At 39.3% G+C, this 24,732-nt stretch overlaps 1 protein-coding gene across 1 annotated transcript in view; it reads left to right on the top strand.

Moving 5' to 3' along the window:
• Nucleotides 1–24,732, top strand: part of lrfn5a (leucine rich repeat and fibronectin type III domain containing 5a) — a 120,323-nt gene that overhangs the window by 79,221 nt on the left and 16,370 nt on the right. The window contains exons 4-9 of the mRNA XM_078278171.1: nt 15,121–15,344; nt 17,393–17,521; nt 17,670–17,850; nt 18,892–19,047; nt 19,708–19,967; nt 21,065–21,532. Coding sequence (XP_078134297.1) covers nt 15,148–15,344; nt 17,393–17,521; nt 17,670–17,850; nt 18,892–19,047; nt 19,708–19,967; nt 21,065–21,532 — 1,391 coding nt within the window. The 5' untranslated portion in view covers nt 15,121–15,147. The remainder of the gene's footprint in view (nt 1–15,120; nt 15,345–17,392; nt 17,522–17,669; nt 17,851–18,891; nt 19,048–19,707; nt 19,968–21,064; nt 21,533–24,732) is intronic.

Genomic DNA, 24,732 nt, shown 5'->3' with positions numbered 1-24,732 from the left:
TGGAAAGTGTCTTCTCTTGTTCCTGTCTCTTTTTCTGTCTCCATCAGTCTTACATGAACTTGCTTTGCCTACTGTATTTCACTCCATTACTGTCACTGTCTGTCTTCCATAAATTCTAATATACAACAGTCTGACCCAATTTAGAATAAAATATTCATTGCCCCTTCTCAATTCATGATTAATACTTTTTTTTCACTCTAGAGAGCCCATTATGCAAATAAATCATTTTTGAGTATCTTATTTCCTACTAGTCTTTTACTATTTTTTTTCCTGATCTCTTTCATTCCAAGTTATCCTTTACATCAGCTTCTTACAGTTTATTTTCACATTTACATGAATTTCACAATTCACTTTTTCTTAACTTCAGTGTTTCTGCTTCACAACAATACAGTACATTCTGATTATACATATTCATACTGATTCGGGCTATCATCCCTTATGGTTTTGCTTAATTTGTTCATAATCACTTTGTTCCCACATGCATTTCAAACAGCAAAACATTGTTTGAACAAATACATTTGCAAAATATATGGGAAGAGCAAAGAAACCAGAAAACAGTGTTACTGTGTGAAGTCATTTACAGGTCAATAAACTGATAAGGACCATATTCATTACTACAAGTTCCATTATCTAAACTAAACAGAATGTTCACTTTGATAAGTTACCCATCCAACGCAAATTGAAGTCACTTCAAATTTAAATGAATGCAAACCTATCATTGCTCTGAAATATGGTGAAAAGTAATGCACACAGAATCTGTATGATGTCAAAACTCAGACTTTATAATAATAATGATATAATGATATAATAAATAATAATGAAACCACACACAAACACCCAAACGTAGGTTACCTTCTCCAAATAGTCTGTTCAGAATTTCTCATGATACGTTCCAAGTTCAAATACCTTCAGATTTTGTGAGGGTGTGTGAATGTGTGGGTACAAGTGGATGTCTGTGTCTTGTGTGTGTGTGTGCATGAGCCGGGAAGATACAACATTGTGAAGCAGAGTATATCTGACAGATTTGGTCTCAGTAGGAACTTGGACGCGATTGTTTAAATCAAAATATGTGCATGTACGTGTTTCTATTTGTATGCATGGGTATCTTAAAAACACCAAATCTACATAGTGCTTTCCCTTCTGTAAATGTTGAGGAGAATTGAGTGTAACGAGAGGATAGGATAATGGGATTTATTTTGTCCAAAACATTTCTCACCCTCTTCTTTATACTTCTAGCAGGGGAATGTTACGGTGGCTGACAGGGGCAAATGCCCTGAAACTTAAGAAAACACACGCAAATAGACAAAACACAAGCAAATTAAGAAAACAACTTCATTAATTTGACAACACATGTGCAGCATTCAGCAAACGCGCTGCAAATTCACACAACACAACCAAATAGATAAACGCACTGCAAATATGAAACGATGCAAAAAGAAAAGCACACAAACCCAGAAACAAAAAAAACGCAGCATCCAGATTACACAACGGAAGTTCTCCAGACCTCTAAAGGGAGCAGCTAGTGGAACAGCTTGATTTTCAACCCCACGGGGAGAGAGGGAGGGAGAGAGAGAGAGAGAGAGAGAGAGAGAGAGAATATGTAGTGGTAATAAAACATTTAAAACTGCATCAGCATTTAACGTTGACGTTTGTTTAAGCCATATTACATGAGAGGGTTTAATTTCGAGGTACTGAAGTATAGGCCTCCTCAAGTGTAATATTGTGATTATACAACAACGGTTACGAACAAAATAAGTGATCAATCTGTATTCATATTGTGGAGCAATTTGTCTGTACAAAAAACAGACAGGATTTCTAGTCCCTCCCTGTTTAGTAAACCAGCAGATTTACCGTGGGATTTATCAGACTGAATACATAAACACAAAACTGCTTTGCTAACTCCAACGTGTTGTAAGTAAGACATCTGCTGAAAAAGTTATTGTATTCATTAGCATGATTGCCGTACTGTTTAGTTCACAAACATCCAACACACCAAAGTACAAAGACATAGCGGACCAGACGCAAGCTTTTATTTTGAAAAGCCGAAGCTCGGGGACGGCACCAGTCGGGAGGGCATGAGAAGGGAGCATAGACTATATATTATTAATACATTATGTTATTAATAATAATATGAATTTAATATACAGTCTATGGAGTTCTCCAGGCTGCAGCCATACCTGACTCTAATAAAAAGGCAGAGCCCTCTCTCCCCGTGGGGTCGAAAATCAAGCTGTTCCACTAGCTGCTCCCTCTAGAGGTCTGGAGAACTTCCGTTGTGTAATCTGGATGCTGCGTTTCACCTCAAGGGCACCTCAGTGGTGGTAATGAGGGAGGGACAAGTGCTGTTCTATCACTTTCCCCACCCAGATTTTTTTATTTTGTCTCTGGGGATTGAACCAGTGACCTCCCGGTCCCAAGCTTGCTTCCTTAACCCCTAACCACTGCCCATAACCTATGCCTCTTAAAGGATGAAAATCAGCACTTGTGTGTAATAAAAGCTCTCATTGTGTTTCACGTTTAGAGTCTCTGCAGCCCGTGGTAGATGTGAGGAAGAAAAAGAAAGCTTTGGCTTATGCAGTGTAGTGTTATGGAAGACATTGTTGTACTGTGCAACCAACACCTCTTAAGGCATTTTCACACCTATTTGATTTGCAGCAGTCATTTTAACCCTGAAGTGGTTTGTTTGGGTGTATGAGAGCTCTGCAATCACAGATGCAGACCTTGCTGACAGGCTGGTGTGTCAGTACATTTCCAAAAAAAACTGAAGCTTTATTGGATTGAGAGTGTGATCCACTGCAGTGTTATTGGTTAAATAAGCTGTGAACTTTTAATTAGTGACACACTCCCTGATTTTGTCATAGTGCTTGTAAATCCCAATATTTTCTCCCCTGAAGTTTTAAGACTCAGTTGTGCATCTGTATGGACTTGGCTGTGAGGCTCGATTCTCTTCTTTCTGTGTTGTGGCAAATTTTATCATTGAAGTGCTTTTTTCTATCTTTGTTTTTATCCACAGATGGCCAGTGGACATGTTCCTCTGACAGTACAGATGATTGCTTTAACAAAACACTCTGAGTCCGTCAGTGTGTGTGTGTGTGTGTGTGTGTGTGTGTGTGTGTGTGTGTGTGTGTGTGTGTGTGTGTGTGTGTGTGTGTGTGAATTGTGCCTGTGTACAGTATGTGTGTCACAGCTCAGAAAAAGGAACTCTTTTACCACTTCTACGTCCACTTCTTTTAGGTTGTCAACACAGGATAACCTCACTTTTTTTTTTGCTCAAGTTGAAACCTTTTCGATTCAGTGTGCTTGCTTCACTTTATATCCAACAGCACCTTGGGGCTCGTACTCCTTACAGTAGTTACTAACTTGTTTTGTGTGTTTTGCGGAGAGCACAGAGTGTGAGAAAAGGTGAATGTGAGCCAGGTACCGGTTAAGTTTAGCCAAAAAAAGTTGAATGTCATGAGCCAATGACAGTTGAGGTTAGGCACCAAAACTAATAATTAAGATTAGAAAAAAAGATTGTGGTATGGGTCAAAACACTGGCCCCCTTAAGCAGTACTCCCGAGACACAAACACCCAATTTTGTGGGTGAAAGTCTTGTGTTTCTCCTTAACTTTTTCCGTGATGGGAGTTCCGCTTCCCTGCTTGAAAGCCCTGTGTTTTGGGATGGAACCCATCCAGCCTGTCCTCCCTACGCAGATCTTCAGGGTTCTAATATGGTGGTTGTGGGGCTTACAGTAATAAATACATTACTTTTCGCAGCTATATGAGTAGTTCATGAGAACAGCCTGGTTTTTAAAGAAAATGCCATGATCCAAACCAGCTTTTTATCAAAATCCTGAGGGATGAATTGTAATATCAAATATCTGTATCAAATGTCATGATTTCAGAGTACAAATAGTGGTGAAGACAGTTCACTCTAAACCAAAATGTCAACCAGGTGGTGGTGGTAGATGAAAGGTTAAGGGATCACCGAAGTCAGTAGGAACTGTCCTGTCCAGTAATTCATCACAATTCATCCAAAATTTGTCGAGACATTCCACTCTGGACAAAAGTGGTGGACCAACAGACGGAAATTGTTATTCCTAAAGCCATGCTGCTAGCGTGGCAAAAAAGCATTTTGCAATAGTTATAACCCTGCACTCTGTGACGTGGACTCTCTGCTATCCATGTGGAAGTATAGCTTACATAGTAATGCAGTTGGAATAGCTTCATGCTCTAAATTTTAATCTGGGCCAACGATGTATGGACTGCTTTACATTCTGTATGATGGGTCTTGTATTTTAATTGTACCATCAATGCTTGATCCCTCATAAAGCAATAAGCTAAGAAACCATTTTACATCAGATACCTTGCAGCATCACGAATATATGCACTTGTATGCCTAGTGAGGGATAGTGATAATAATGTTATGGCATAGAAACTATCTTGTGAACACAATATCATCTGATAGCCAGCAACGGATGCACTCCGACATGTTTTGAAAAATAGTATAGTGATGTAATGGTGCGGATATAGCGTTGTATACCAGATATTACACAGCACGTCATAAATCAGGCACTTAAAGTGCCGCTGTTAGGCTCCCACCACCAAGAGCTCCTATTACAAATCTTCCTCTCTCTCTTTTTTTCTTTTCTTTCACTGCTTCTCTTTCTTGCCCAGTCATACTCATAATGTGTATGAGTGTGTTTATAACTGGATCTAAAATCAATACGGGTGGTTTCTGTGTGTGTCTGGTGTATACTTACATGCAAAAGCATTACACATGCATTTGTGTGTATGGTTTTAGGTGTGTGTGTGTGTGTGTGTCCATGTGTGTGTTTTCTCATACCACTGCTATCGGACTGACCTTGGCGGTGATCATCTCATATTCCTGGCAGCTCATGTACTCCTATATATCAACCAGCTGGCTGTTTCTGCTATTGATTGGTTTGATTTTATCCATTAAGTCATATTCAGTCATGAAGAGGAGAGTGATGAACTGGAGGAGGCAGGTCAATGGATTTCTTAGCCTTAATGCAATAAAAACATTCCAGGTCAATATGAGCAGGTGGATGGATTGGAATTGACTATTCACTAAACCCCTCCCATGGACAGCAATTGTCGAAGGTATAGGCGCTGCAGGTCTGTCAAGCTTTGGATTTCTCTTGTGTGGATGGAGCTGTGGTAATATTGATACTCTGCATTTAGAGTTTGGAGGGAGGTGTTTCTAGCTTTTTTCAAGATTAAAGCGTAAGAGCGAAGGTGTAAGAAATGGATTAAGTTAATGGCTTCTTTATCAGCTGCAATTGTAAGCATGCCCAGTTATCTAGCATACTAGCTGCAGTATAAACAAGCGTTACTTCCAAATCCTGTTACAGTTTACATAAAAGCCTTGTTCATGGCTAGCATATAGGCCTACACCGTAGTGTTTCAGACTCTGTCCTGCTCTTAATTGCATTTGGGGAAGTTTACACTCCACCAACCCAAGCTAATATTACCCTAGATAGCTTAGCTAAGCATAGACCTCATAACAAAAGCTTTACTTTTGTAACGTTTAAAGCCGGAAAACAGGTGTGTATTATAATAAAATAACAGTCCAATCTTACTGGTAAGGATGCTGACTTATTTTCTGCATGGTACACGCAGCTCAGTTGTTTAGCATGCTATCATGTATGTAGTAATTAAATGCATATAAATGGCTCTTTTTACAAGGTTCTCACTTAATAACAGGTCAGCTTGAAACATGCTGGAGTCTGTATTTTATTTTTTATTTTTACCGACCAATGAAGCTAACTTTAGCTTTATTAGCTCACCAGCTACAGCTGATAACATTTTCCAGCAGCGGTTGTCTGCTAGAAATGAGAAACCTGCTTTTGTCACTGTGACATTAGAATTGTAAATCTGCCTTGTAAACGTTTTAAAGGCCATCTGTTATTTTGAATATTTTTACCTCCTGCATGTGTATGTGTGTCTGTATGAAGTTTGTGCACACATAGAATGTATTTGGCTTCAGCTTGGAATGCAAAACACCCGTGCAGATGAGATTTGAGACTTTCTGTGGTTGGGATTAATTTTCCTTTAGCTGCATGTGTGTGTGCTTGTGTGTGGTTGGCTGCTTATTTGCCTATATACGATCAGAATTTCTAGAGCTTGTGTGTGTGTGGGTTTGTGCGGGTTTGTGCTTGGCCTTGCTCAGTGCAGCATTCTCAAAGTGCACTAATTGAATAAAGAGTAATTGTGATGTATTTAGGCAGCTGCTGACCCCTGTTGTTCAAGTGGGTAAAGCCATTAGCTTAAGCATAAGGTTTACTCCAGTGGACAAACAGAAAAACAAAGCCAAAGAGTGGAAGCAAGAGAACAGGAAGCCAGCGGCCGGGTTAGTTAAGTGGCTTGGGCTTCGGTGCTTTTTTGTTATGCATTAGATGCTGGTACAAACAACCAAGGTACAAGCTTGAAGGCACAGAAGACCATGTAAACTATTAATTCACTCGAGAAAATGAATAAACAACAGCTAAAAGGTTTTCCAGCGGCAACAGCTATGCCTACATGCTTTGAATCAGGTGACTAAATGTACTTCCATTTTGCATGAGCTTTGTCTCCATTGTCTCAAATCTGCTCTTAATGTGTTAGAATACACATTTGAAGTGCATCTCCTGTCAATTCTGATGTGGGTGTAAAGAGTTAAATCAACATTCTTTTAGTGTCCCAAATGCATCAGGAAACGCTGATAAGTTATGTTTAAGTTGTTGTGTCATGTTAGTTTTTAAAAGCAACCTTTTAATCAAAGGCTAAAAGTTAACTCTTGATTGTGGAAACAGAAGTTGAGAAAACAGTCAAACAACAACGACCATTTAGTAGCTGTTTTGGTGCTTTTAATCATATGACATGGATTTGCCTAGTCGTCATGTAGTTGTACATGTTCAAATTCCCATTTATCTGAGAACTAAGTGTAATAGCTGATAGTTTCCTAATTCTTCAATCGTTAAAATCAATGTATGAAAATCATAACCATCTGTGCGGTTATATGATATGGTTAAGTGACAAAGCGGGTATTTTTTTATAATTCGGGTTAACTGATTCTCAATTTCGGAACCCATCCGCCTCTTTTGGTCTCAACACGGACCATTTACCTGCATGCAACCAAAGCCCACTCAAATGTGATTGGTCAATACTACTCGGACTACAAACAGAAACCAGGAAGTTGCCGATACCAAAATCTTGTCCCCTACAGATTCTGCATTTATGTGCAGATATCTGTCCATAGAGCCTTAAGAGAACTGACCCTTAGTAAATGCCCTGCTGATAAGCAATGTGTACATATGTGTGATCAAATAAAGTAGAGAAACATGCACATGTATCTCCAATAATACAGTACAATCAACAATCCTATACACTATAACATCAGAGTCTATACATTATCTTAATCATTGCATGCTATATTCCATAATAGGTGATTGAACAGAGCAAATGCACTATATCAAACGAACTGACTGAGATATGCATTAGATTTATCTCATATTACTATAATCTGCTGTAGCCTGCATCAATCTGACAAATAAAGGAGAAATCTAAAGGAGAGTTTCCAAATTTGTACCACCATCCTAATATATGTACAGTAATCTAAAACAATGCTTAATGATGTAATTTTCTCTGCCACTTAAATACTTTAGGTCTGTGTGGATTGTGGAGCGGTTTGAATAGTATGTTGCAGTAAACAACGTTGCTCTTCCCTTCAAGAGCCCAGCGCTCTGAGACTGTTGGAGAACCCTTCAACATATGAAGTGTTTTCCTAACTCTGACATGACTAATCTATTTTAACAACACAAGTGCCATAGTAAACTACCTGACACAACAACAAAGAGCCCTGCAAACCGCTGGATGATACTTTAGGTTGATGTGGTTTCCTACTTTTAAAGCCACATTCAGATCATGTGGTAAAGATGGTGGCTAGAGCTCTTGACTTAACAATACAGTTCACCTGTCAGTCAGAAAAAGGTACTGTTCAGTTCTTAGTTGTAAATAGTACCAGGAAATACTTCCTCTAAATTGTCACCTAGTTGACACCTCACCTTTTTTTCCTCTTCAGTAGCTTTAAAGTTAAATAAAAAGAAGTCATTTGTTGTTTTGTTATTTGTGACAGTATATATTATGTCCTTGTTCCCACTTTTTGGAAGCTATTGAAGACTTATCTGTTATATGATGTTCACATATTCAAACCCAAGAATATGTGTTTTATGGCTGTACCATTCCATCAAATGTTTTTACATGCACATGTCCAGAACATTCAGCCTAATAAATGTGGTATCTTTGGAAACTTTAAGTTATCCACTAGAATTTTTAGCAAATTTCTTTAGGGTTTGAACAAAACCCTCTGGTGGCACAGCATGAGTCTGTGACAACTTGACCCAGCCCAGCGGGCTGATGCTTGCTAACCAGTTCCTGTTGCTGTATCACTGAGTATCTGATTAGCTTAGCTGCAGTTAAAATGGGTTTAGCTAAACCAGAACATACAGGGGGGATACAACACAGCTGTGGGCTTAGTTTGACTTTATTGCTGTGTTAAAACAAGCCAAAGTTCAGCTGAAACACAGCAAAATGGCATCTAAACTTGATGAATGTTGAACTTACTGTAGAAGGTAATTCAGAGAAATGCCATGTAATAGCGCTGTTTGTGCACTTAGTAAATTGTCAAAAAAATGGTTTTAGCTTTCTGATTTTCCAGTTCAGCTGACCATATCTCTAACTGCTGAGGAAAGAATTTAGAAACACCAATGGAACAATATACAGTGGTAACTAGGGCTGCACAATTTATCGCAATTTTATCAAAATCGCAAGATGGGGCGCAATATATGTTAAAGGCAAAATATGTGTCAAACCATTCTGAATTAGGTATTGTGGTGCTGCAGAGAGATTCCATCCTACACATCATATCCTACAGACTAATGAAAAAATTGGTATAAAAAAAGTACTACGACGACCTTTTCGAGAAGCTGGTTGAAGGAATAAAAAAGGGTTTTTTTTATTCCTTCAACCAGCTTCTCAAAAAGCTTGACGTAGCGATGTGTGTCCATATCCAAAGACATATTGATATCCAAGTCTTTGATAATGTTTAAAAGTAGCTGTGTTTCTCCTTCTTATCGGGTCTGCAGCCTTGCAAACTGTTGGCTGGTTGGTTTGTGGACAGCAACCATAGCAACGCACAACGCTGACCATAAGCCTGCGGTAAAGAAACCCGAATTGAGATGCATATTCTGAATGTGCTGTATACATGTCCAAAGAATGCCTCTAACACCTGAATAATACCGGAATATCCCACATGTCTTAATCGGAAAATTCTACAGTATATTCGGAATATCCAACCGGAATATGCTGTTTACATGACCTGTGTCAAATTCGGAATATTGTCATATTCGGAATAATAGTGGAATATTGGTGTGCATGTAAACATACTCAATGTTAATTCTGTCTCTTTACAGACTGCTACAGTACTGTCAAATATATTAATTGACATGAAAATTGCATTGGGAATCGGTTATGTAATACATCTTTGTTTTTTTTTTGCATCAGTAGCCCTCTTTCTGGAGTCAAAATTACATTATTTTGACACATGATAGTGTTAACTTCATGAAATCATACATGATGAAAAAGATTATTATAGAAATTAATTAAATGATCTTAGCTGTAGAAATGTGCCCTTAATGTTCATGCCCTTAGAGCTAAGATACAATGATGTCTAGTGGCATTTAGGTGATTTTTACTAGACACAGCAACTGGGTTTAAGAGGTTACATCATTTTTTTTCTCAACAACAAAGGTTTAAGCCTGTCTTAACCCTTGAACCAAATCTACACAGCTGTTTACCTTAGCTCTCAGATGCAAAATAAATGGGGATTCAAACACAAGAAGACAAAATAAACCTACTGGATTTCTTATTTTCTTCTGAGCATTGCAATATATAGTTTGCTATAAGACGTATGGCCTGGATGTATCACTGGCAAACTGCATATGAATTGAATGTGAAACAGCTGATCAAGAGCAACAAAAGTCGACAGAACTGTTAAATCGTAGCTTCTTGGCAGCTTCAAAAGAGTTTGAATGTGTGAATACATCCAAGATGTCGCTTTTTACTGCCAAGTCGTTTCGCTGGTTATCCTCATGAGATTTGAATGCAGGCTAAGATCAGTTTCAGTATATGGAGCGTGTGGAGAATCCATTTCAGCTGTCCGGGAAGCCAGTTGTTCATCAGTGAGCAAGCCAGGGGTGAAACTGGCTTTATCGGAGCCCTTTAGGGAAGTGGTTCTGTCAGTGTGGAAGGCTTTCAAAGAAGTGGATAAAGCAGCCTGCACACATGTGTGAAACAGAATCGTATTTTACACACCACTACAAACAGAGCTTAATTTGTCCTCCTTACCCATAATCCCTTTGGTTAATTCACCATTCCATTTGATCCCAGTGGTCCTACATGTCACCTCAAGCTACACCGAGTCTGTGACTTGTGTGTGTTTATGGAAAGGCAATGTGTGAAATTGAGCTCAATTCCACCGTGACCTTTTTTTTTTTTTCTCCATGTGTAAGAGAAGTGACATTTTCCCATACAGTGAATGTGGTTTGCGTGTCACGTATGAGCGTTGCAGCGTGACGCCAGCATCATCTATCCTACCTCGTCTTTTCTCGCTAAATGAAATTTCGTCTCTCCCTTTTACTTTCACAGCTCAGCACTCATTTTAATTAGCTCGCTCTCTGATCTCTCTTTTTTCCTCTTCCTCTCTGATAATTCTCCCTCGTTTCCTTTTGCATTTCCTCTGCCTCTCTCACTCATTCACTCTCATTACCAGTCATTTCTCAGAGTAATTAATAAGCTGATATCTGCTTTTGTGTCAAAGGGGTCATGAGCTTTCTCTCTCTCTCTCTCTCTCTCTCGTTCTCTCTGCGGTTTAACATATGAGTCATCCAGCGCTCTATTAAGCTGCCGCTCTGTCTTTCTGCTCTTCTTTCTCTGCACTCAAATAGAGCGGGGGAAAAAAACAGGCATTGTATGACCTCCAAGGTGGCAGCAGATTTCAGCTCAGTAATTACACAGAAATGACTAGCTATATAGAGAGTGGACCACACAGCTAAACAGACATGGGTAATGATTTAATATAATATGAATATGCAGCATTTATATCAACCTGCAGTAGAGTTTTATCTTTAATTAAGGAAAAAAGGTAAATTACTGAAACAGATAATGAATTGATCTCCAAACACTTCTCTGTAATTGTCCTTCTATATCCGTCATTGTAATATCTCTTGCTGGTGTGCAGTTTCAGTGGCAACATTAAAGGATAAGGATGGTGATATTCTATATTTTTCTTTTTTTAAACAAAAGACCAAAAATAACAATACATTTATTATAATAAAGAGTAATGGCTGTGCATCCAAAACCTGACATAGCTTATTCCGATGTGCCATAGATCTCAATTGTGGCCCCAAATCTATTAAACACACATCAATGATCGACACCGTTGCAGTTTGTGACATGTTCCTTTTTTACAATTAACATGACCTCTGTAGTTTATTTTGAGATAATTCCACATATATTGTCTTGCAACCATTAATACTCATGTGCACACCAAATGTGTAATAATTGGTGGCTCTAAGACCCCATACACAAATGCAAATCCGCCATCATAATAGCAATGCGCCAAGGTCCAAACACATCTGGCTTTTAAAGGGAATGGGAGATGACACTCTGATTGGTTTATTGCATGTTACGCCCAAAACACACCTATGAATTACGTAATGAAGACACTAAGTACAACCCTTTTGAATTATGCGCCTGGCACATGGACCCTTTTTTCTGCCGTCAAACTAGCAAAAGTGGATTTGGACACGTCAATGCACCTGCGCCATGCACTTCACACCGTGCGCTTAGATCATTAAAATAGGGCCCCGTATGTTAAAGGTGCACTATGAGTTCCTGCATGGTTTCAGCGTGATTTAATTTTTGTCTCAAATCGTAGGCATCTCTCCTTGATCCGCTAGCTGCCTGCCCCCTGAATACACTGTGAAAAAGCCCGGTCTCGGGAGACAACACAGGGGTCGTAAACGTCAAACAAACACTAGGGGCACAAGCTGTGCACCAAAATACAACAAACCAGGTTCCAGCCAATCACCGACAAGATGGTTGGCGGAGGGGGTGGGGGTTAGTGACAGTTAGTCAGTTAGTCATGACAGTTACGGAAATATGGGGGGAGGGGCGAGCTTGCTCTGTTTTGTTTGATATTTACTTGGAACGTCAACAGAAGTTACGTCATGCAGGAACTCATATTGCACCTTTAATACTAGGTGTAAATGGGGCCAATATAATGACACATGCACTTGCTGACAATAATAAAAATATATAACTATGCCGTATGATCACTTAACAAATAATATGTCATGTATGTCTATTGAAATAGCTGTATTATTACTCTCTTCTGAAAATGATTGTGATTATTTAACCCATAGCCAGTTTTAAAATATTGGACTTTTGTAAAAACCTAAAGTCTGGCAGTTCTTCTCCAGGAAACACCTCTGGCAAACATTAGATTTATATTTCCAGTTTGGAATGAATAACAGAACTGCTTTTAATTCTTCCGGTTAGCATGAGCAGTGTCAGGCCATACAGTTTATCTGACAATCCATGTCTGGGAAGTGCAGTGCAGCAACACCACAGGAACGAATCCACACCACAGATGGAGGCAAAATTAAACAAAAAAAGCATTTGGATTTTAACACGTTAACTTTGCTTCTCAGTGAGAGGGAATTACAGCTCGCTGAAATCTCTTCCTTTCTAAAAGCTATCCGTTAGGGCTATGTTATTACACTACTGAATCATTTCATTGTGTGAAACATGACCACATTAATTTGAACAACCTGTTTAAAATGGATTTTTCATGACTTGCCAACTGAAGGTTGTTCTTATTGATGGCTTTTAACTGATCTCGCAAACATTGATACATGATTTGTAACGATAAATAAAGCCATAAGCTACAACTTGTTTTTATCTTTTTATTTTGGCCAGTATCTTACTGAAAATGTTGCAATACACTGCTTTTTTGATATTGAGTTAGGGTTAGGTTTTTCTTCTTATGATAAAGTGTGAGAAAGGTCCACTGAATCAAAATTTCAACTGCTTTCATCCTCACCAAGCCTGTGTTGTGGCTGTGTATTAATGTGTGTGAGAGTGTGTGTGTATTTGCACTGTGATCCCTTTAATCCTGATTCACCCACGTCCTTCAAACCCCAATCAAGGTTGTCATTAATGAGCATGTTCTCTCTCCCTTCCTCGCCCTGCTCTTTCTCACTCGCTCTAAACCTTTCCCAATTAACTGCAAGCACTGCTGCTTACTAATGATGGCTGAATGTGTGTGTGTGTGTGTGTGTGTGTGTGTGTGCGTGTAACACTGCTGAGCAATAAATTACTCTAATAAACATCTCCTCTGGCTTGATTAGCGATGTCTAATAGTTGGTGGTGATTCAACTCTTTAAGGCCTTAGAGTTCATCTAGTCATGTCTGCTCATTAAGATGTTTAACTTCATCAGAATCTGATTCACTCCATTTGCCAAGTTTAATTCATGTTCAGGAGTCACTGATGTGCACAAATACTTATATTCTTGATTAGGGTCGGAAAACTCCTGGTAATTTTCCAGAAAATGTCCAAGGTGAGTTTAGTCCGGCTTACTGGATGTACCGCACGGGTATAAAGCCTGACGTCAGGCACGCCTCTCACACTCTTCATCACACGTACAGATCATTGGCCAGCATCCCCATCCCATATGCAGCTCTATACTACGGCTGTTTGATTATGGGGAAAAATGTTATCACAGTTATTTCGGTCAATATTATTAAAATCACAATAATTTAACACAATGACTCATTGACTTCTGGAAAGATGTTGCAATTACTGAACTTAAAAAACAGTGAAAAAAGTTAAATAAATCAACAGTTTTTCATTCAGAACACAAGAGAAAATAAGAGTTTACATGCAAAATGTAATGAGCTAAATAATAGTTTTTATCGATTATTCAGTTTTCGTGATCATTTGGTGCCGATATAATCACGATTACATTTTGGTTAATTGCACAGCCCTACCCTATACTGCACTGTCTATATTTTTGATCATGATATTTCAGTTAACCAGCAGATAGTAGCCTTAAGCAAAGAACACACTTTATAACTTGTTAATACCTTTTGCTAGTTTTTGCGAGCTAGCTGTTACTATGTGGGATGTAGCTTAATTGAGATGGTAATTGGAGAGTTATAGTGATCTATTTCCATTCATTCTTTATTGTAAAAAATGTATTTTATAAATTAGTTCACTTGGCCTACAATAAGTTTGCACACAGCCCAATTCAAAGTAAACTTTCCTGTTAACTTGCTAGCTAGCTAACTCACCAAAAGGCACATTTCAATTACAAAGTGTTTTTGCCAAATTAATGGAATTGTTTGGCAAATGAATGGATTATATCCACTTATGATATGGTAAAAGGTTAGTTTTATCTGCATATGACATTGTAAAAACAGCCTGAGCAGATATTTCCATTTTATGCTCATTATTTCCTGTAATTCCCATAAATTCCCTTTTAATTCCCATTTTCACTTTGAATATTACCGTAACGTTGCAATCCTAGTCTTAATGCATACTAACACAGTACACTTACAACAACTTGTAAAGTGCAAGTCTTTCTCCATACTGCACTTATCATCCTACCTTCAAACTTTCAATATAGCTCTCTGCATTCAGAGCTGCATACAGTTGTGTTGATATAGAAGGAAGTGCAGTGTGTCATATTAGTCCAGCCTGGCATGAGACAGTTATACCCAGTAGAGTGAACACTGTTGAAGAGTGTGCGCAGTGTGAAGCACACAGGTTTTTCTTTGCACTGCATACAAAGACTTTGAAGAAACACTGGGAATATATTAAAAACTATGTCAATCAATGGGCTAGAATCCCCAATAATTGAATTGGGTGAAGAAATGCCTTTGTCTTTGCATTCCTTGCATTTTATTTCCAGTGTGGCTTATACAATATATGCTCAATTCTTATTGAAAGAAAAAAAAGTCCAACGTCATTAACGTCTCCATTTCTCTCTTGCTTTTGTCTCTGTCTTTCTGTCTCAGGTGTCGTGTCCAGGTGGGGTGGTAACCATGGAGAGGCTGTGGCTGTGTGTGATGCTGGCAGTCGCCATGGCAGTGCGGGCACAGATCTGCCCGAAGCGCTGCGTATGTCAGATCCTGTCACCCAACCTGGCGACCCTCTGCGCCAAGAAAGGTCTACTGTTTGTACCGCCAAACATTGATAGGCATACAGTGGAGCTACGGCTGGCTGACAACTTTGTCACAAGGTAATGGTCACATCAACAATACTACTATTTAGAGAACTGGTACTTTATACAGCTGATACTGCAGACACTGTTTCGGTTGTTACTGCCTTACTAGGACAACTTTTAGTACAAACCTTGTGACAGTTATATTGCATGAAACACGGCCTCATTCTTTTCAATGACAACAATGCTTAGACATAGTCTGGGTACACTGGGTGACGTCTAGCTAACGAAAATCATCAATACTGTATCAAAAACAACAAATCACTCTTAGAGGTAAAATGTGCGGACTCCCTTAAAACCTCCGGGCATTTCACCCTGTCAGGTAAAATTAATTTGAAAACCTGCAGGGAAGTCAAGTCGCAGTTGCAGCCGTGCAATCAGTACAAGGAGCAAATCTAAGTGTATCTTTGTAAATCAATGATCACAAAAACATTAAAAATGATCTCTGTCTAAAGTTACAGTGAGTTCCCCTGTAGGTTTAATCTTAGGTTAACGCAAAGATTAGATTAATGAACAACTTTTTAGGTTTGTAGGTGACGAGATGACCCAATGCGAGCCGACGACAACGTGCATCAGGTTTACAGCACTTAGTCACTTTAGAATATATATAAAGAATTTTAGAATATATAGAAGTTATCTATTAGTGATACTGTAAAATAAAAATGTTCTGTTTCTTCTGACTATTTTGTAACCACTCAAACTACTGCTACTAGTGAAAAGCAACTGCAACCTAAGCTTCTACATCTACAATTACTGCAAGTGTAACATACTATACTGTTATTACTAGGATAGTGGTACTACTAGCACTAAAACTGCTAATAATACTAGCTGTCTGGTATAGTGATTTGTTAGGATCCTGCTTGATACACTTTTCGGCTGCCGTATTCCCACAAAATCTTTGTCTTTTCAAAATGTGTTCACTAAACTCTGACATTAGTGAATAATTCTCAACAATCTAAAATGAATACCTATTTGTGTCATGTTTTTTTTAAATAAATTATAGAAATTCTCTGTCGTGGCTGGCCGGTCTCTAAACTAATACTTTTGATGACGAAAACTCTTAAAGCCGTAGATGGATTAATAAGATCTCTTTGTTTACACAAGAGAACTGAGACACGTCTCTGCACAGAAGGAACTGATATCTTACTCAAAACCCTTCAGTCTTATACCAAGGCATTACCTCATCTGGGTCACACCAGCACTGGGCTCTCCCTCAGCCACGGCCACTACCCAGTCTCCTCTCAGTCAGTATCATTGTTCACTATCCCCAGCCTATTAGCACTCCTCACCTGTTGCCTGTTTGAACTCGTTAACTCATCTACAAGAACCCTCTCCATGGCTCAATTGTTGTCTGGTCTCATCACTACACGACATTTAATTATTAACAACCAATGTATAATACTTGAAGAGCTAAGTATGCTAGTCCTTTGAAAGTTCAGTATGTGTGTGGGAGAATGAACAATTGTTTCTCAAAGCTTGAAACAGAGACACTGGTCATTGATGTCATCATGCGAGAAAACCTGGAGCCTCTCCGGCAAAGCTGAATTTTTGGACAGAGCGACATCGCCCAGGGTCCTTTCATGACGATTCAAGCACATTTTCCGCCGGCACTACAATGAACTAAAACTCATTTAGGTGTGGGAAAAAAACATATTCTTTAAGCCCCCCTGAGTAAGTCATAGTCGGTTCAAAGTCAATGGAGCAGCTCAAGGCTGTCTCCTGATAGCACTGCAGTTTAGAGCATCAGTTCTCTGGTTTGTAGCCTTTGGAGAGAGTTGTTCACACATGCTGTTATTGAATGAGCTGCACAGGATGAAAAGAATACCATATGTGAATTATGTTAACTCATAAATATTGAAAGATTTTTCCCATTAAAAATCTCTATCAACACTATTGGACTGACAAATAGGCAACATTACATTTTAAAGGAATACTCTAATATTAAGATTGACACCTGGAATTGGTGGTGTTACTCAAAACTGTTTCTTGAGCAGATCTAGTGCTGGAGGGACATATTGTGATATATGTCTCTTGTCTAATTGAACTGTGCTTATCTGTGTCCACAGTGTGAAGAGGAAAGATTTTGCAAATATGACACGGCTGGTGGATCTAACATTATCCAGAAACACCATCTCCTACATCACACCTCATGCCTTTGCCGATTTGGAAAACCTCAGAGCTCTACACCTCAACAGGTATGGATTTGCATACAGCTGTAGACTGATGTGGTTGTCATATTATGGGATAAATTGATTAATTAATACATGTGAGGTGTTGTCGTTTATTTACTAATTTAGAGGGTACTTTCTGTTTCATCAATCTCTCTCTCTCTCTCTCCCTCAGTAACCGGCTGACGAGGATAGGCAATGATACATTTTGCGGGATGTCGAAGCTTCACCACCTTATTCTGAACAACAACCAGCTGATGCTGATCCACCAGGGAGCATTCAACGACCTGCTGGCACTGGAAGAATTGGACCTCAGTTACAATAACCTGGACACTATACCTTGGGAGGCCATCCAGGTCAGGGTCTCTTTAAACTGCAGTAGCCTTTAAAACATGTCAGGCTGGAGGCCTTTCAGAAAAATGCAATCCCAAGCACAATTGAATGGCCGTAAAACCTTTTTTGGCCATTTATTTGAAATTTAAATTAAGAGATCTTAAGGGCTTTTGGGAGCGGAGGCCATTATGTGGACTATTCATTAAGATTCACTTAAGCTTAATTCCTAAGCATTTTAAGTGCTATCAGTTAAAATGTTACTAGTGCTCTTCGTCAGCCTTTCTATCCATTTCCATCCATCCATTTCTATGTAATACAAATGTCAGTGCCTCTGTGGATCAGCTTACTAACATGCTTTGCAACTTAAAGGTGCCGTAGGTAGGATTACGAAGATCCAGGATCTCCAGGATCCCCCCTTTCCGCTAAAGCCCAAAACGGTCTCCTAAGCCCCTCCCCCCACAAGGGAGAATGAATGTGTGTGCATGAGCAGTGATTGACACCCAGTTAGACACCCCCCCTGGCCCTGATTGGTGCATCTAAACAGGGAGCATTGGATTTTTGCAAATCTCACTACAGGCTGTAGGTGGTGCCAGAGGAGCCGGATTTTTTTTTTAAATGACCTGCTTCATGTAGTTCTACTCGAACATAGGGTCAGTTTCAGCAAATATGACAGAAAGTTAGTTTTATAAGGCTTACCTACTGCACCTTTAAGTTGCCTGAGTAGTTATAGTCAAGTTTGATAAATATGTGCTGTATTAGGTAATTGCGTTTCTTGATCAGCCACATGATGGCTTTGTTATTTTCAGTTCAACTTTACATTTACAACATAGACATGTTAACATTGTAATTCAGCTTTAACATTTCTATCACCACTGTACATCAAGGCATGAGAGATTAAAGGGACTGTGGCAATAACCAGGGTTTTGCTTTCTGGAAAGACTAAAGAAATAAAGAAAGAAGTATTAAAACTGTGTTTTCTTCATATCCCTACATTTTTAAACTCCTCCACTTACTCCTTTTCAAAATGATAAAAATGTTCTCTGTTTTTTCTGTTACTCCTGCAGAAAATGATTAGCCTCCATACGCTGAGTTTAGACCACAATATGTTGGACTTCATTCCAGAGGGAACATTTTCTCTGCTACAGAAACTCAACCGGCTGGACGTCACCTCTAATAAACTCCTAAAGCTGCCGCCGGACCCACTTTTTCAACGAGCACAGGTATTCTCAGAGGATTTATTCCCACCAAAATAAAAACCCAACATAACAAAAATGCCTAAAACCCTGAAACTCAATCAGGCACTTCATCTAACTTACATTTTCTTGTGTGTAGATGAACTGAATTCAAACTAAATGGTTGAGTCGCACAGTGTGCGGTAGTTTCACTTTGTACTTAACTGACAACTGTTTAAACAACTGACATATCACATAATGCCTTTTCAAGTGTTTTGACGTCCCCTCATAACTCAAGAAAACCTTTTTTTGAAACCTTTTGTTTTTTTAAGTATTGACATTACCAGTTCATTTACATTGGTATCATTTATGTACTCCTTACTGAAATGTTCAAAAGGTCATACTGGTGAGAATAGAGCTATTCCATGCTCTGCTTACAGATATGATAAAGGTTTTTGCCCATAATAATAAAAATGTGATGTTGGGCCACTGTATAAATGTATAGTGGCTCAGTGGGACAACTTCCATATTTAATCACTGTAAAACCTTTCTTAAAATATATGGGTATTTAAACTACATTTTTAATCATATTTCATGTTTTCTGGCCCTGGTGATTTACGCAATCACTCATCCAATTGCAGGAAGAAGTAGGCCATAGGATAGAGAAGGGAACATTTTTTCATTGCAATCATTGTTTCACACTACCAGGTCCTGGCCACATCAGGGGTTATGACCTCCACTTCTTTTGCATTATCATTTGGTGGAAACCCGCTCCACTGCAACTGTGAGTTACTGTGGCTGCGAAGGCTAAACAGAGAGGACGACCTGGAGACATGCGCTTCACCCCAACACCTCTCTGGCCGATACTTCTGGTCCATCCCTGAGGAGGAGTTTCTCTGCGAACCTCCACTCATCACCAGATACTCCCATGAGATGCGGGTGCTTGAAGGGCAGAGAGTTATACTCAGGTATCAGTTTTTAACTGAGATACATAAAAGATAGTTTAAATACATGCAGAAATGGAAAAGATAAACGTTTCCTCATTATCCTAAAACCACTAACACACAAACACACAGTCACACACTGTCTTTTTTCATTCGTGTAGTTATGCATTATGTTTACAAGACGCTCAAGAATACATGAAATGCCCAACTGTTCAATGAAGCAGACGACAGGGACATCACAATTTTAAGGAGGATGAATCTAAATCAAGAAGAGGCCTGGGAGATGATGATTACTTCATTTGCATATATATTGGTTATACACTTCAAATCATGATAGATGTTATGTTTTCAGATATGGAATTATGGGGAGAAAAAGGGGGCGAAGAAAATCAATGAGATACTATTATTATCTTTTCTTTATTGTGTCTTGACTTCAGCTCCAGCTCCATTATCAGAGGGTCAACCCACCTAATATTTCTCATCTTTTGCAGCATGTTTTTAACACATTCAACTGCAAAAAGATAGGGAAATGTAGTGGTACATGGCTTGTGTTGATGATACCTTTTTTATCTGGTTATGACATGGAGATAGCTTACCCAGCTTTCATTTTACCATTTTATAGTAATACCTCTGAAATAATACATGCCTTGGGGTTGCTTTCATTTGTCCCTTTTCAAAAAGGGACCAGGGTTGAAACACCCTGAAGAAGGGCGTCCTGCCCCAAACATCCGTGTGGCAATAAAAAGTATTATTTGGAGTGCTGTCCTAATTAACCTTTATATATTATTTTCCCTTTTCACTCCCACAATATATGTATACAAGACATAATAATACGAAATCTGTGAGTATAAATATAATGAATACAATAGGGTGATGGGCGTTTTGGTTGCTAAAGTAAAAATTCACAGGCTGTAACGTAAAGCGTATTCTAACTTCAAATAATGTGCGCTGCCGACACAGTAGATCATGTTACGCCTCTTTTCCCACCCACTCAAGTCCCAGATGGAAGGTGGAGATAGTCCAGAAACCACCATGAAGGATGCTATGCTTGTACTTTACGGTTGACCCCATTATGTCTGGTTTCTAATATGTTCTTCTCCACTGGTTTTCTCTCTTTAAAGGTGTAAGGCAAGAGGTGACCCAGAGCCAGCAATCCACTGGATCTCTCCCGAGGGCAAACTGGTGTCTAACTCCTCCAGAACGTTGGTCTACAACAACGGGACCCTGGACATCCTCATCAGTACGGTGAAAGACACTGGCTCCTTCAGTTGCATCTCCTCCAACCCTGCCGGTGAAGCCCACCAAACAATAGACCTGGTTATTATGAAACTCCCCCACATCTCCAACAACACCAACAACATCCAGGAGCCCGACCCGGGATCGTCAGACATTTCCACGTCAACCCGAGGCGGCGCCAACGGGAGCAACGTGACGGGTGACGTTAAGGGTGGGGCGGATAAGAGGGTTGTAACGGCCGAGGCCACGTCATCGACAGCGCTGATCAAGTTCAACTTCCAGAGGAATATTCCGGGCATAAGGATGTTCCAGATACAATACAATGGGAGCCAAGATGACTCGCTGGTTTACAGGTAAGACGACGACATTCATCACAGTAGAGTCAGACAGTACGCAATGAAAACTGAACCATGATATGGCTAATGTGGAGGTAGAGAATTACTCAAGTCTGAGCTATGTGGATTGGATTACAGTAGATTAGATGCAATTTTAATGATCCTGTTTGGATCCTGTCGCTAGGAAGCCTACGAGTTGGCTACCAGTGCGCTACAGGGGCACTACAATGCTTTGATCCTGTAAATGAAAGACTACAGTAATAAATAAATAAGTACAGCAAATATGAAAGATACCCAAAGGAAATGGCAAACATAAATGTATAAAAAAGCTATTACATGATGAAATATGTGCATTATTCAGTATGAGTTACATTTGCATAACTTCATAAACATAAATGTTTCTCTGTCAAAAAAACAGAAATGGTGGTAATGTTAAAGATTAGCTACTTTTTTTATCAGAGAATACAGTATGTACAGACTATTGGTCATGGCATATTACATTACAGCACAGACAGATTAGTTCATATCAGGGCATATTAGACCGACACAGATGATACATGAATGAACAACAAAGAAACCAGATAAACAGCGACGCGATAAAGTTCATGATCCTCAGGGAAACCCGGCAAAGTAATGCAGCTCGCTCTATGCTGCTTGCTGACTCACTGGAGACAGCCTTGACAGGGAGAGCTCTGCGAGTCCCTCTTGACTTTTGCCGTTTTGCTCAGGATTACACAGATTAGATCAATCTCGCAGGGAATGATTGTTATTTGAGCTAAATATTTACACTGGTGAAATGGGGGAGAGGGAATTAACAAACACATACAGCTATCGTAGGGAAATCTGCCATTATTATCTGCCTTTCATATCCCTGCTAATCCCTATACATCAGTACGCAACATCATCCACAGCGGGGGGAGCATTGAGATTGACCGTATGGGTCATGATAATGACAATACTCTTTTTTGTTTTTGTTTTATTGATTTTTTTTTTACCACAAGCTATGAATTTGTAATCCTTGATCTCTTACAGTCTTTATCTCTCTGTGATTTCACCTATATATGATTAAAAAACACAGATCATTCACAGAAGAATCTGATGGTATTATCTGCCGTGCATATTATTCCTAATCTCTGTACATAATTCATTAGCACTTAACCGGATTTAGAGAACACATCATCGAGAGACGGCGCCGATAGGATTTATAGCTGTCTGTCTTGCAAAGATAGCGTCATCACTTTTCACATCAAGATAGCTGCTTTTCCTCTTTTTATCTCTCTCTTTTTCTGCTCTTCTCTCTTTTATTATCAAGCATTTTTTAGGATTGTCATCCCCAGCCCCAGACTTTAAAATACTTGTTGGATAGTATTACGTTAGTAGTGCATGACAGCTATAAAAAACATAAAGCTTCCTGTGGGGGCATGGAGGAGGAGTGATTAGACAGCCTTTCACCACCCACACCGACCCTTCCTCCGTCTGTCACGTCACTCAAAGTCTTTCTTTCTTCCTGTCTTTTCATCCTCCCCTCTTCCTCTGGCTCTCCCTTCCTCTCTTTTTCTAAGCGCTGATGTCATTTGTGTTTCTCCGTGTTATTTTGCAGCTCTCTTGTCTTTAGAATAGCAGATTGATTTCCATTCCACACCTCTGCTGGCACAAAGCAACAACCCATTGATTCATTTTTTTTCATTACCCAAACAGGGAAAGGGAATACAAAAGCGGGACAACGCGAAAAGGCTAGTGGAAAACATAGGGGAACGACATAGGGCAGAGATGACGAGAGCAAGAGGGAAAGCGGGTGACAGATGAGGGAAGACTGGTGCTATTGTCACAGACGGGGCACTCACTTTTCAGGTTCAATAAAGCCTTATTGATTTGCGGCACATTGACATTTCTGCGCTTTTCTCCTCACCTGCTCTGCATAATGCTCTTGAGTGAAGTTGTATGTTTCCTTCATACTGTGAGTTCAGCTCTCTGCGTAAACAGATGGATAAGTGAGTGATTTTTGTTTTTTAGTTGAAAGCTTTTACAGGTGCATCCGCCCAGCTAAGTTAAACTCCTGGAACACATCCGAACTGTAATAGTTGTAACACTTGATTCTGTATTGATCCCTGCAGGGAAACCCCGCCCACCACTCCTTCCACTGGGAGGTCAGGGTCAGCTGCAGAACAGCACTCCTGGAGCTGACAGGGGTTCAGTGTTTTGCTCAAGGACGCTTGAGACAGGCAGATGTTTACTGATACACTACTGGTGTTTTATGGCCAGTAATGCAGCTATTATAAATAAACACAACAGCAAGTGTCTTGATTAACTTTGATTATAGATAAAGTATACCACTAATGCAATATCTTAAAGTAACATTTCTGTTAAGGAAAAGCAATTTGCAAATTGCAATTTCTGGGGACCCCTTCTGTCAAGGCACTAATCCAGAGCACTACAACTGTGTATTCATTGTACCTTTACATTTTAGGGACCTATTATTATTATTATTATTATTATTGTTATGTATTACAGTACATGGCCACCAAAAAATAAAATGTCGCTACTCATCCATTGACAAAAATGTCGCTACTCATCCATTGACAGAGCGATCTTGAAACCTTGGGTGTCTATTGGTCTCTTTTCTTTTCCTTCTTGAATGCAAACTGTAAGGAACTATATTGAGTCATCCACACAGCTCTCATCTAAGCATCAGCTGTTAACCCTTTACATGAATTTCAGGGTCATGTCAGGGAAATGCTCATGTCGCCTAAATAATATGCTGACCTTTTACACACGACAGCAGATGCAGTCTTTCCTTCGCACCTTGCTGGTTTTATTGAACGATTCACAGCCATGTCGATGATGATAATAAAACTCACAGCCAGCATCGACAGCGACGACCATAAAACTGCCACAAAGTAGAATGTACTCTTCTTCAGACGTAAAGCCAATTATTGCTTGTAATTAGGGGTTTGGATGAAAGCAATGCATTTTTGGCATTAAGGGAAGAATGAATTGACAAATAATAGGGCAAATAGATGTGTTGTTTAGTCAATGAATACACTAAACAATGACAATGGCTGAAAAAAAGGCTGTTAAAATATGTGTGCCTTGAACAGAGACATACAGATAGAGCTGCTTTCTAATAAGGTATTTTACATAATATATGTATACATTTTTTTATATTAATAATAAGCCATTACGTGGTTTGGGTTATGCCTTTATTTGGACATTTTAGT

The sequence above is a fragment of the Sander vitreus genome, chromosome 20 (genome assembly GCF_031162955.1).
Source record: "Sander vitreus isolate 19-12246 chromosome 20, sanVit1, whole genome shotgun sequence".
Taxonomy (NCBI): Eukaryota; Metazoa; Chordata; class Actinopteri; order Perciformes; family Percidae; genus Sander; species Sander vitreus.
This window is presented reverse-complemented; position numbering and strand designations above follow the sequence as displayed.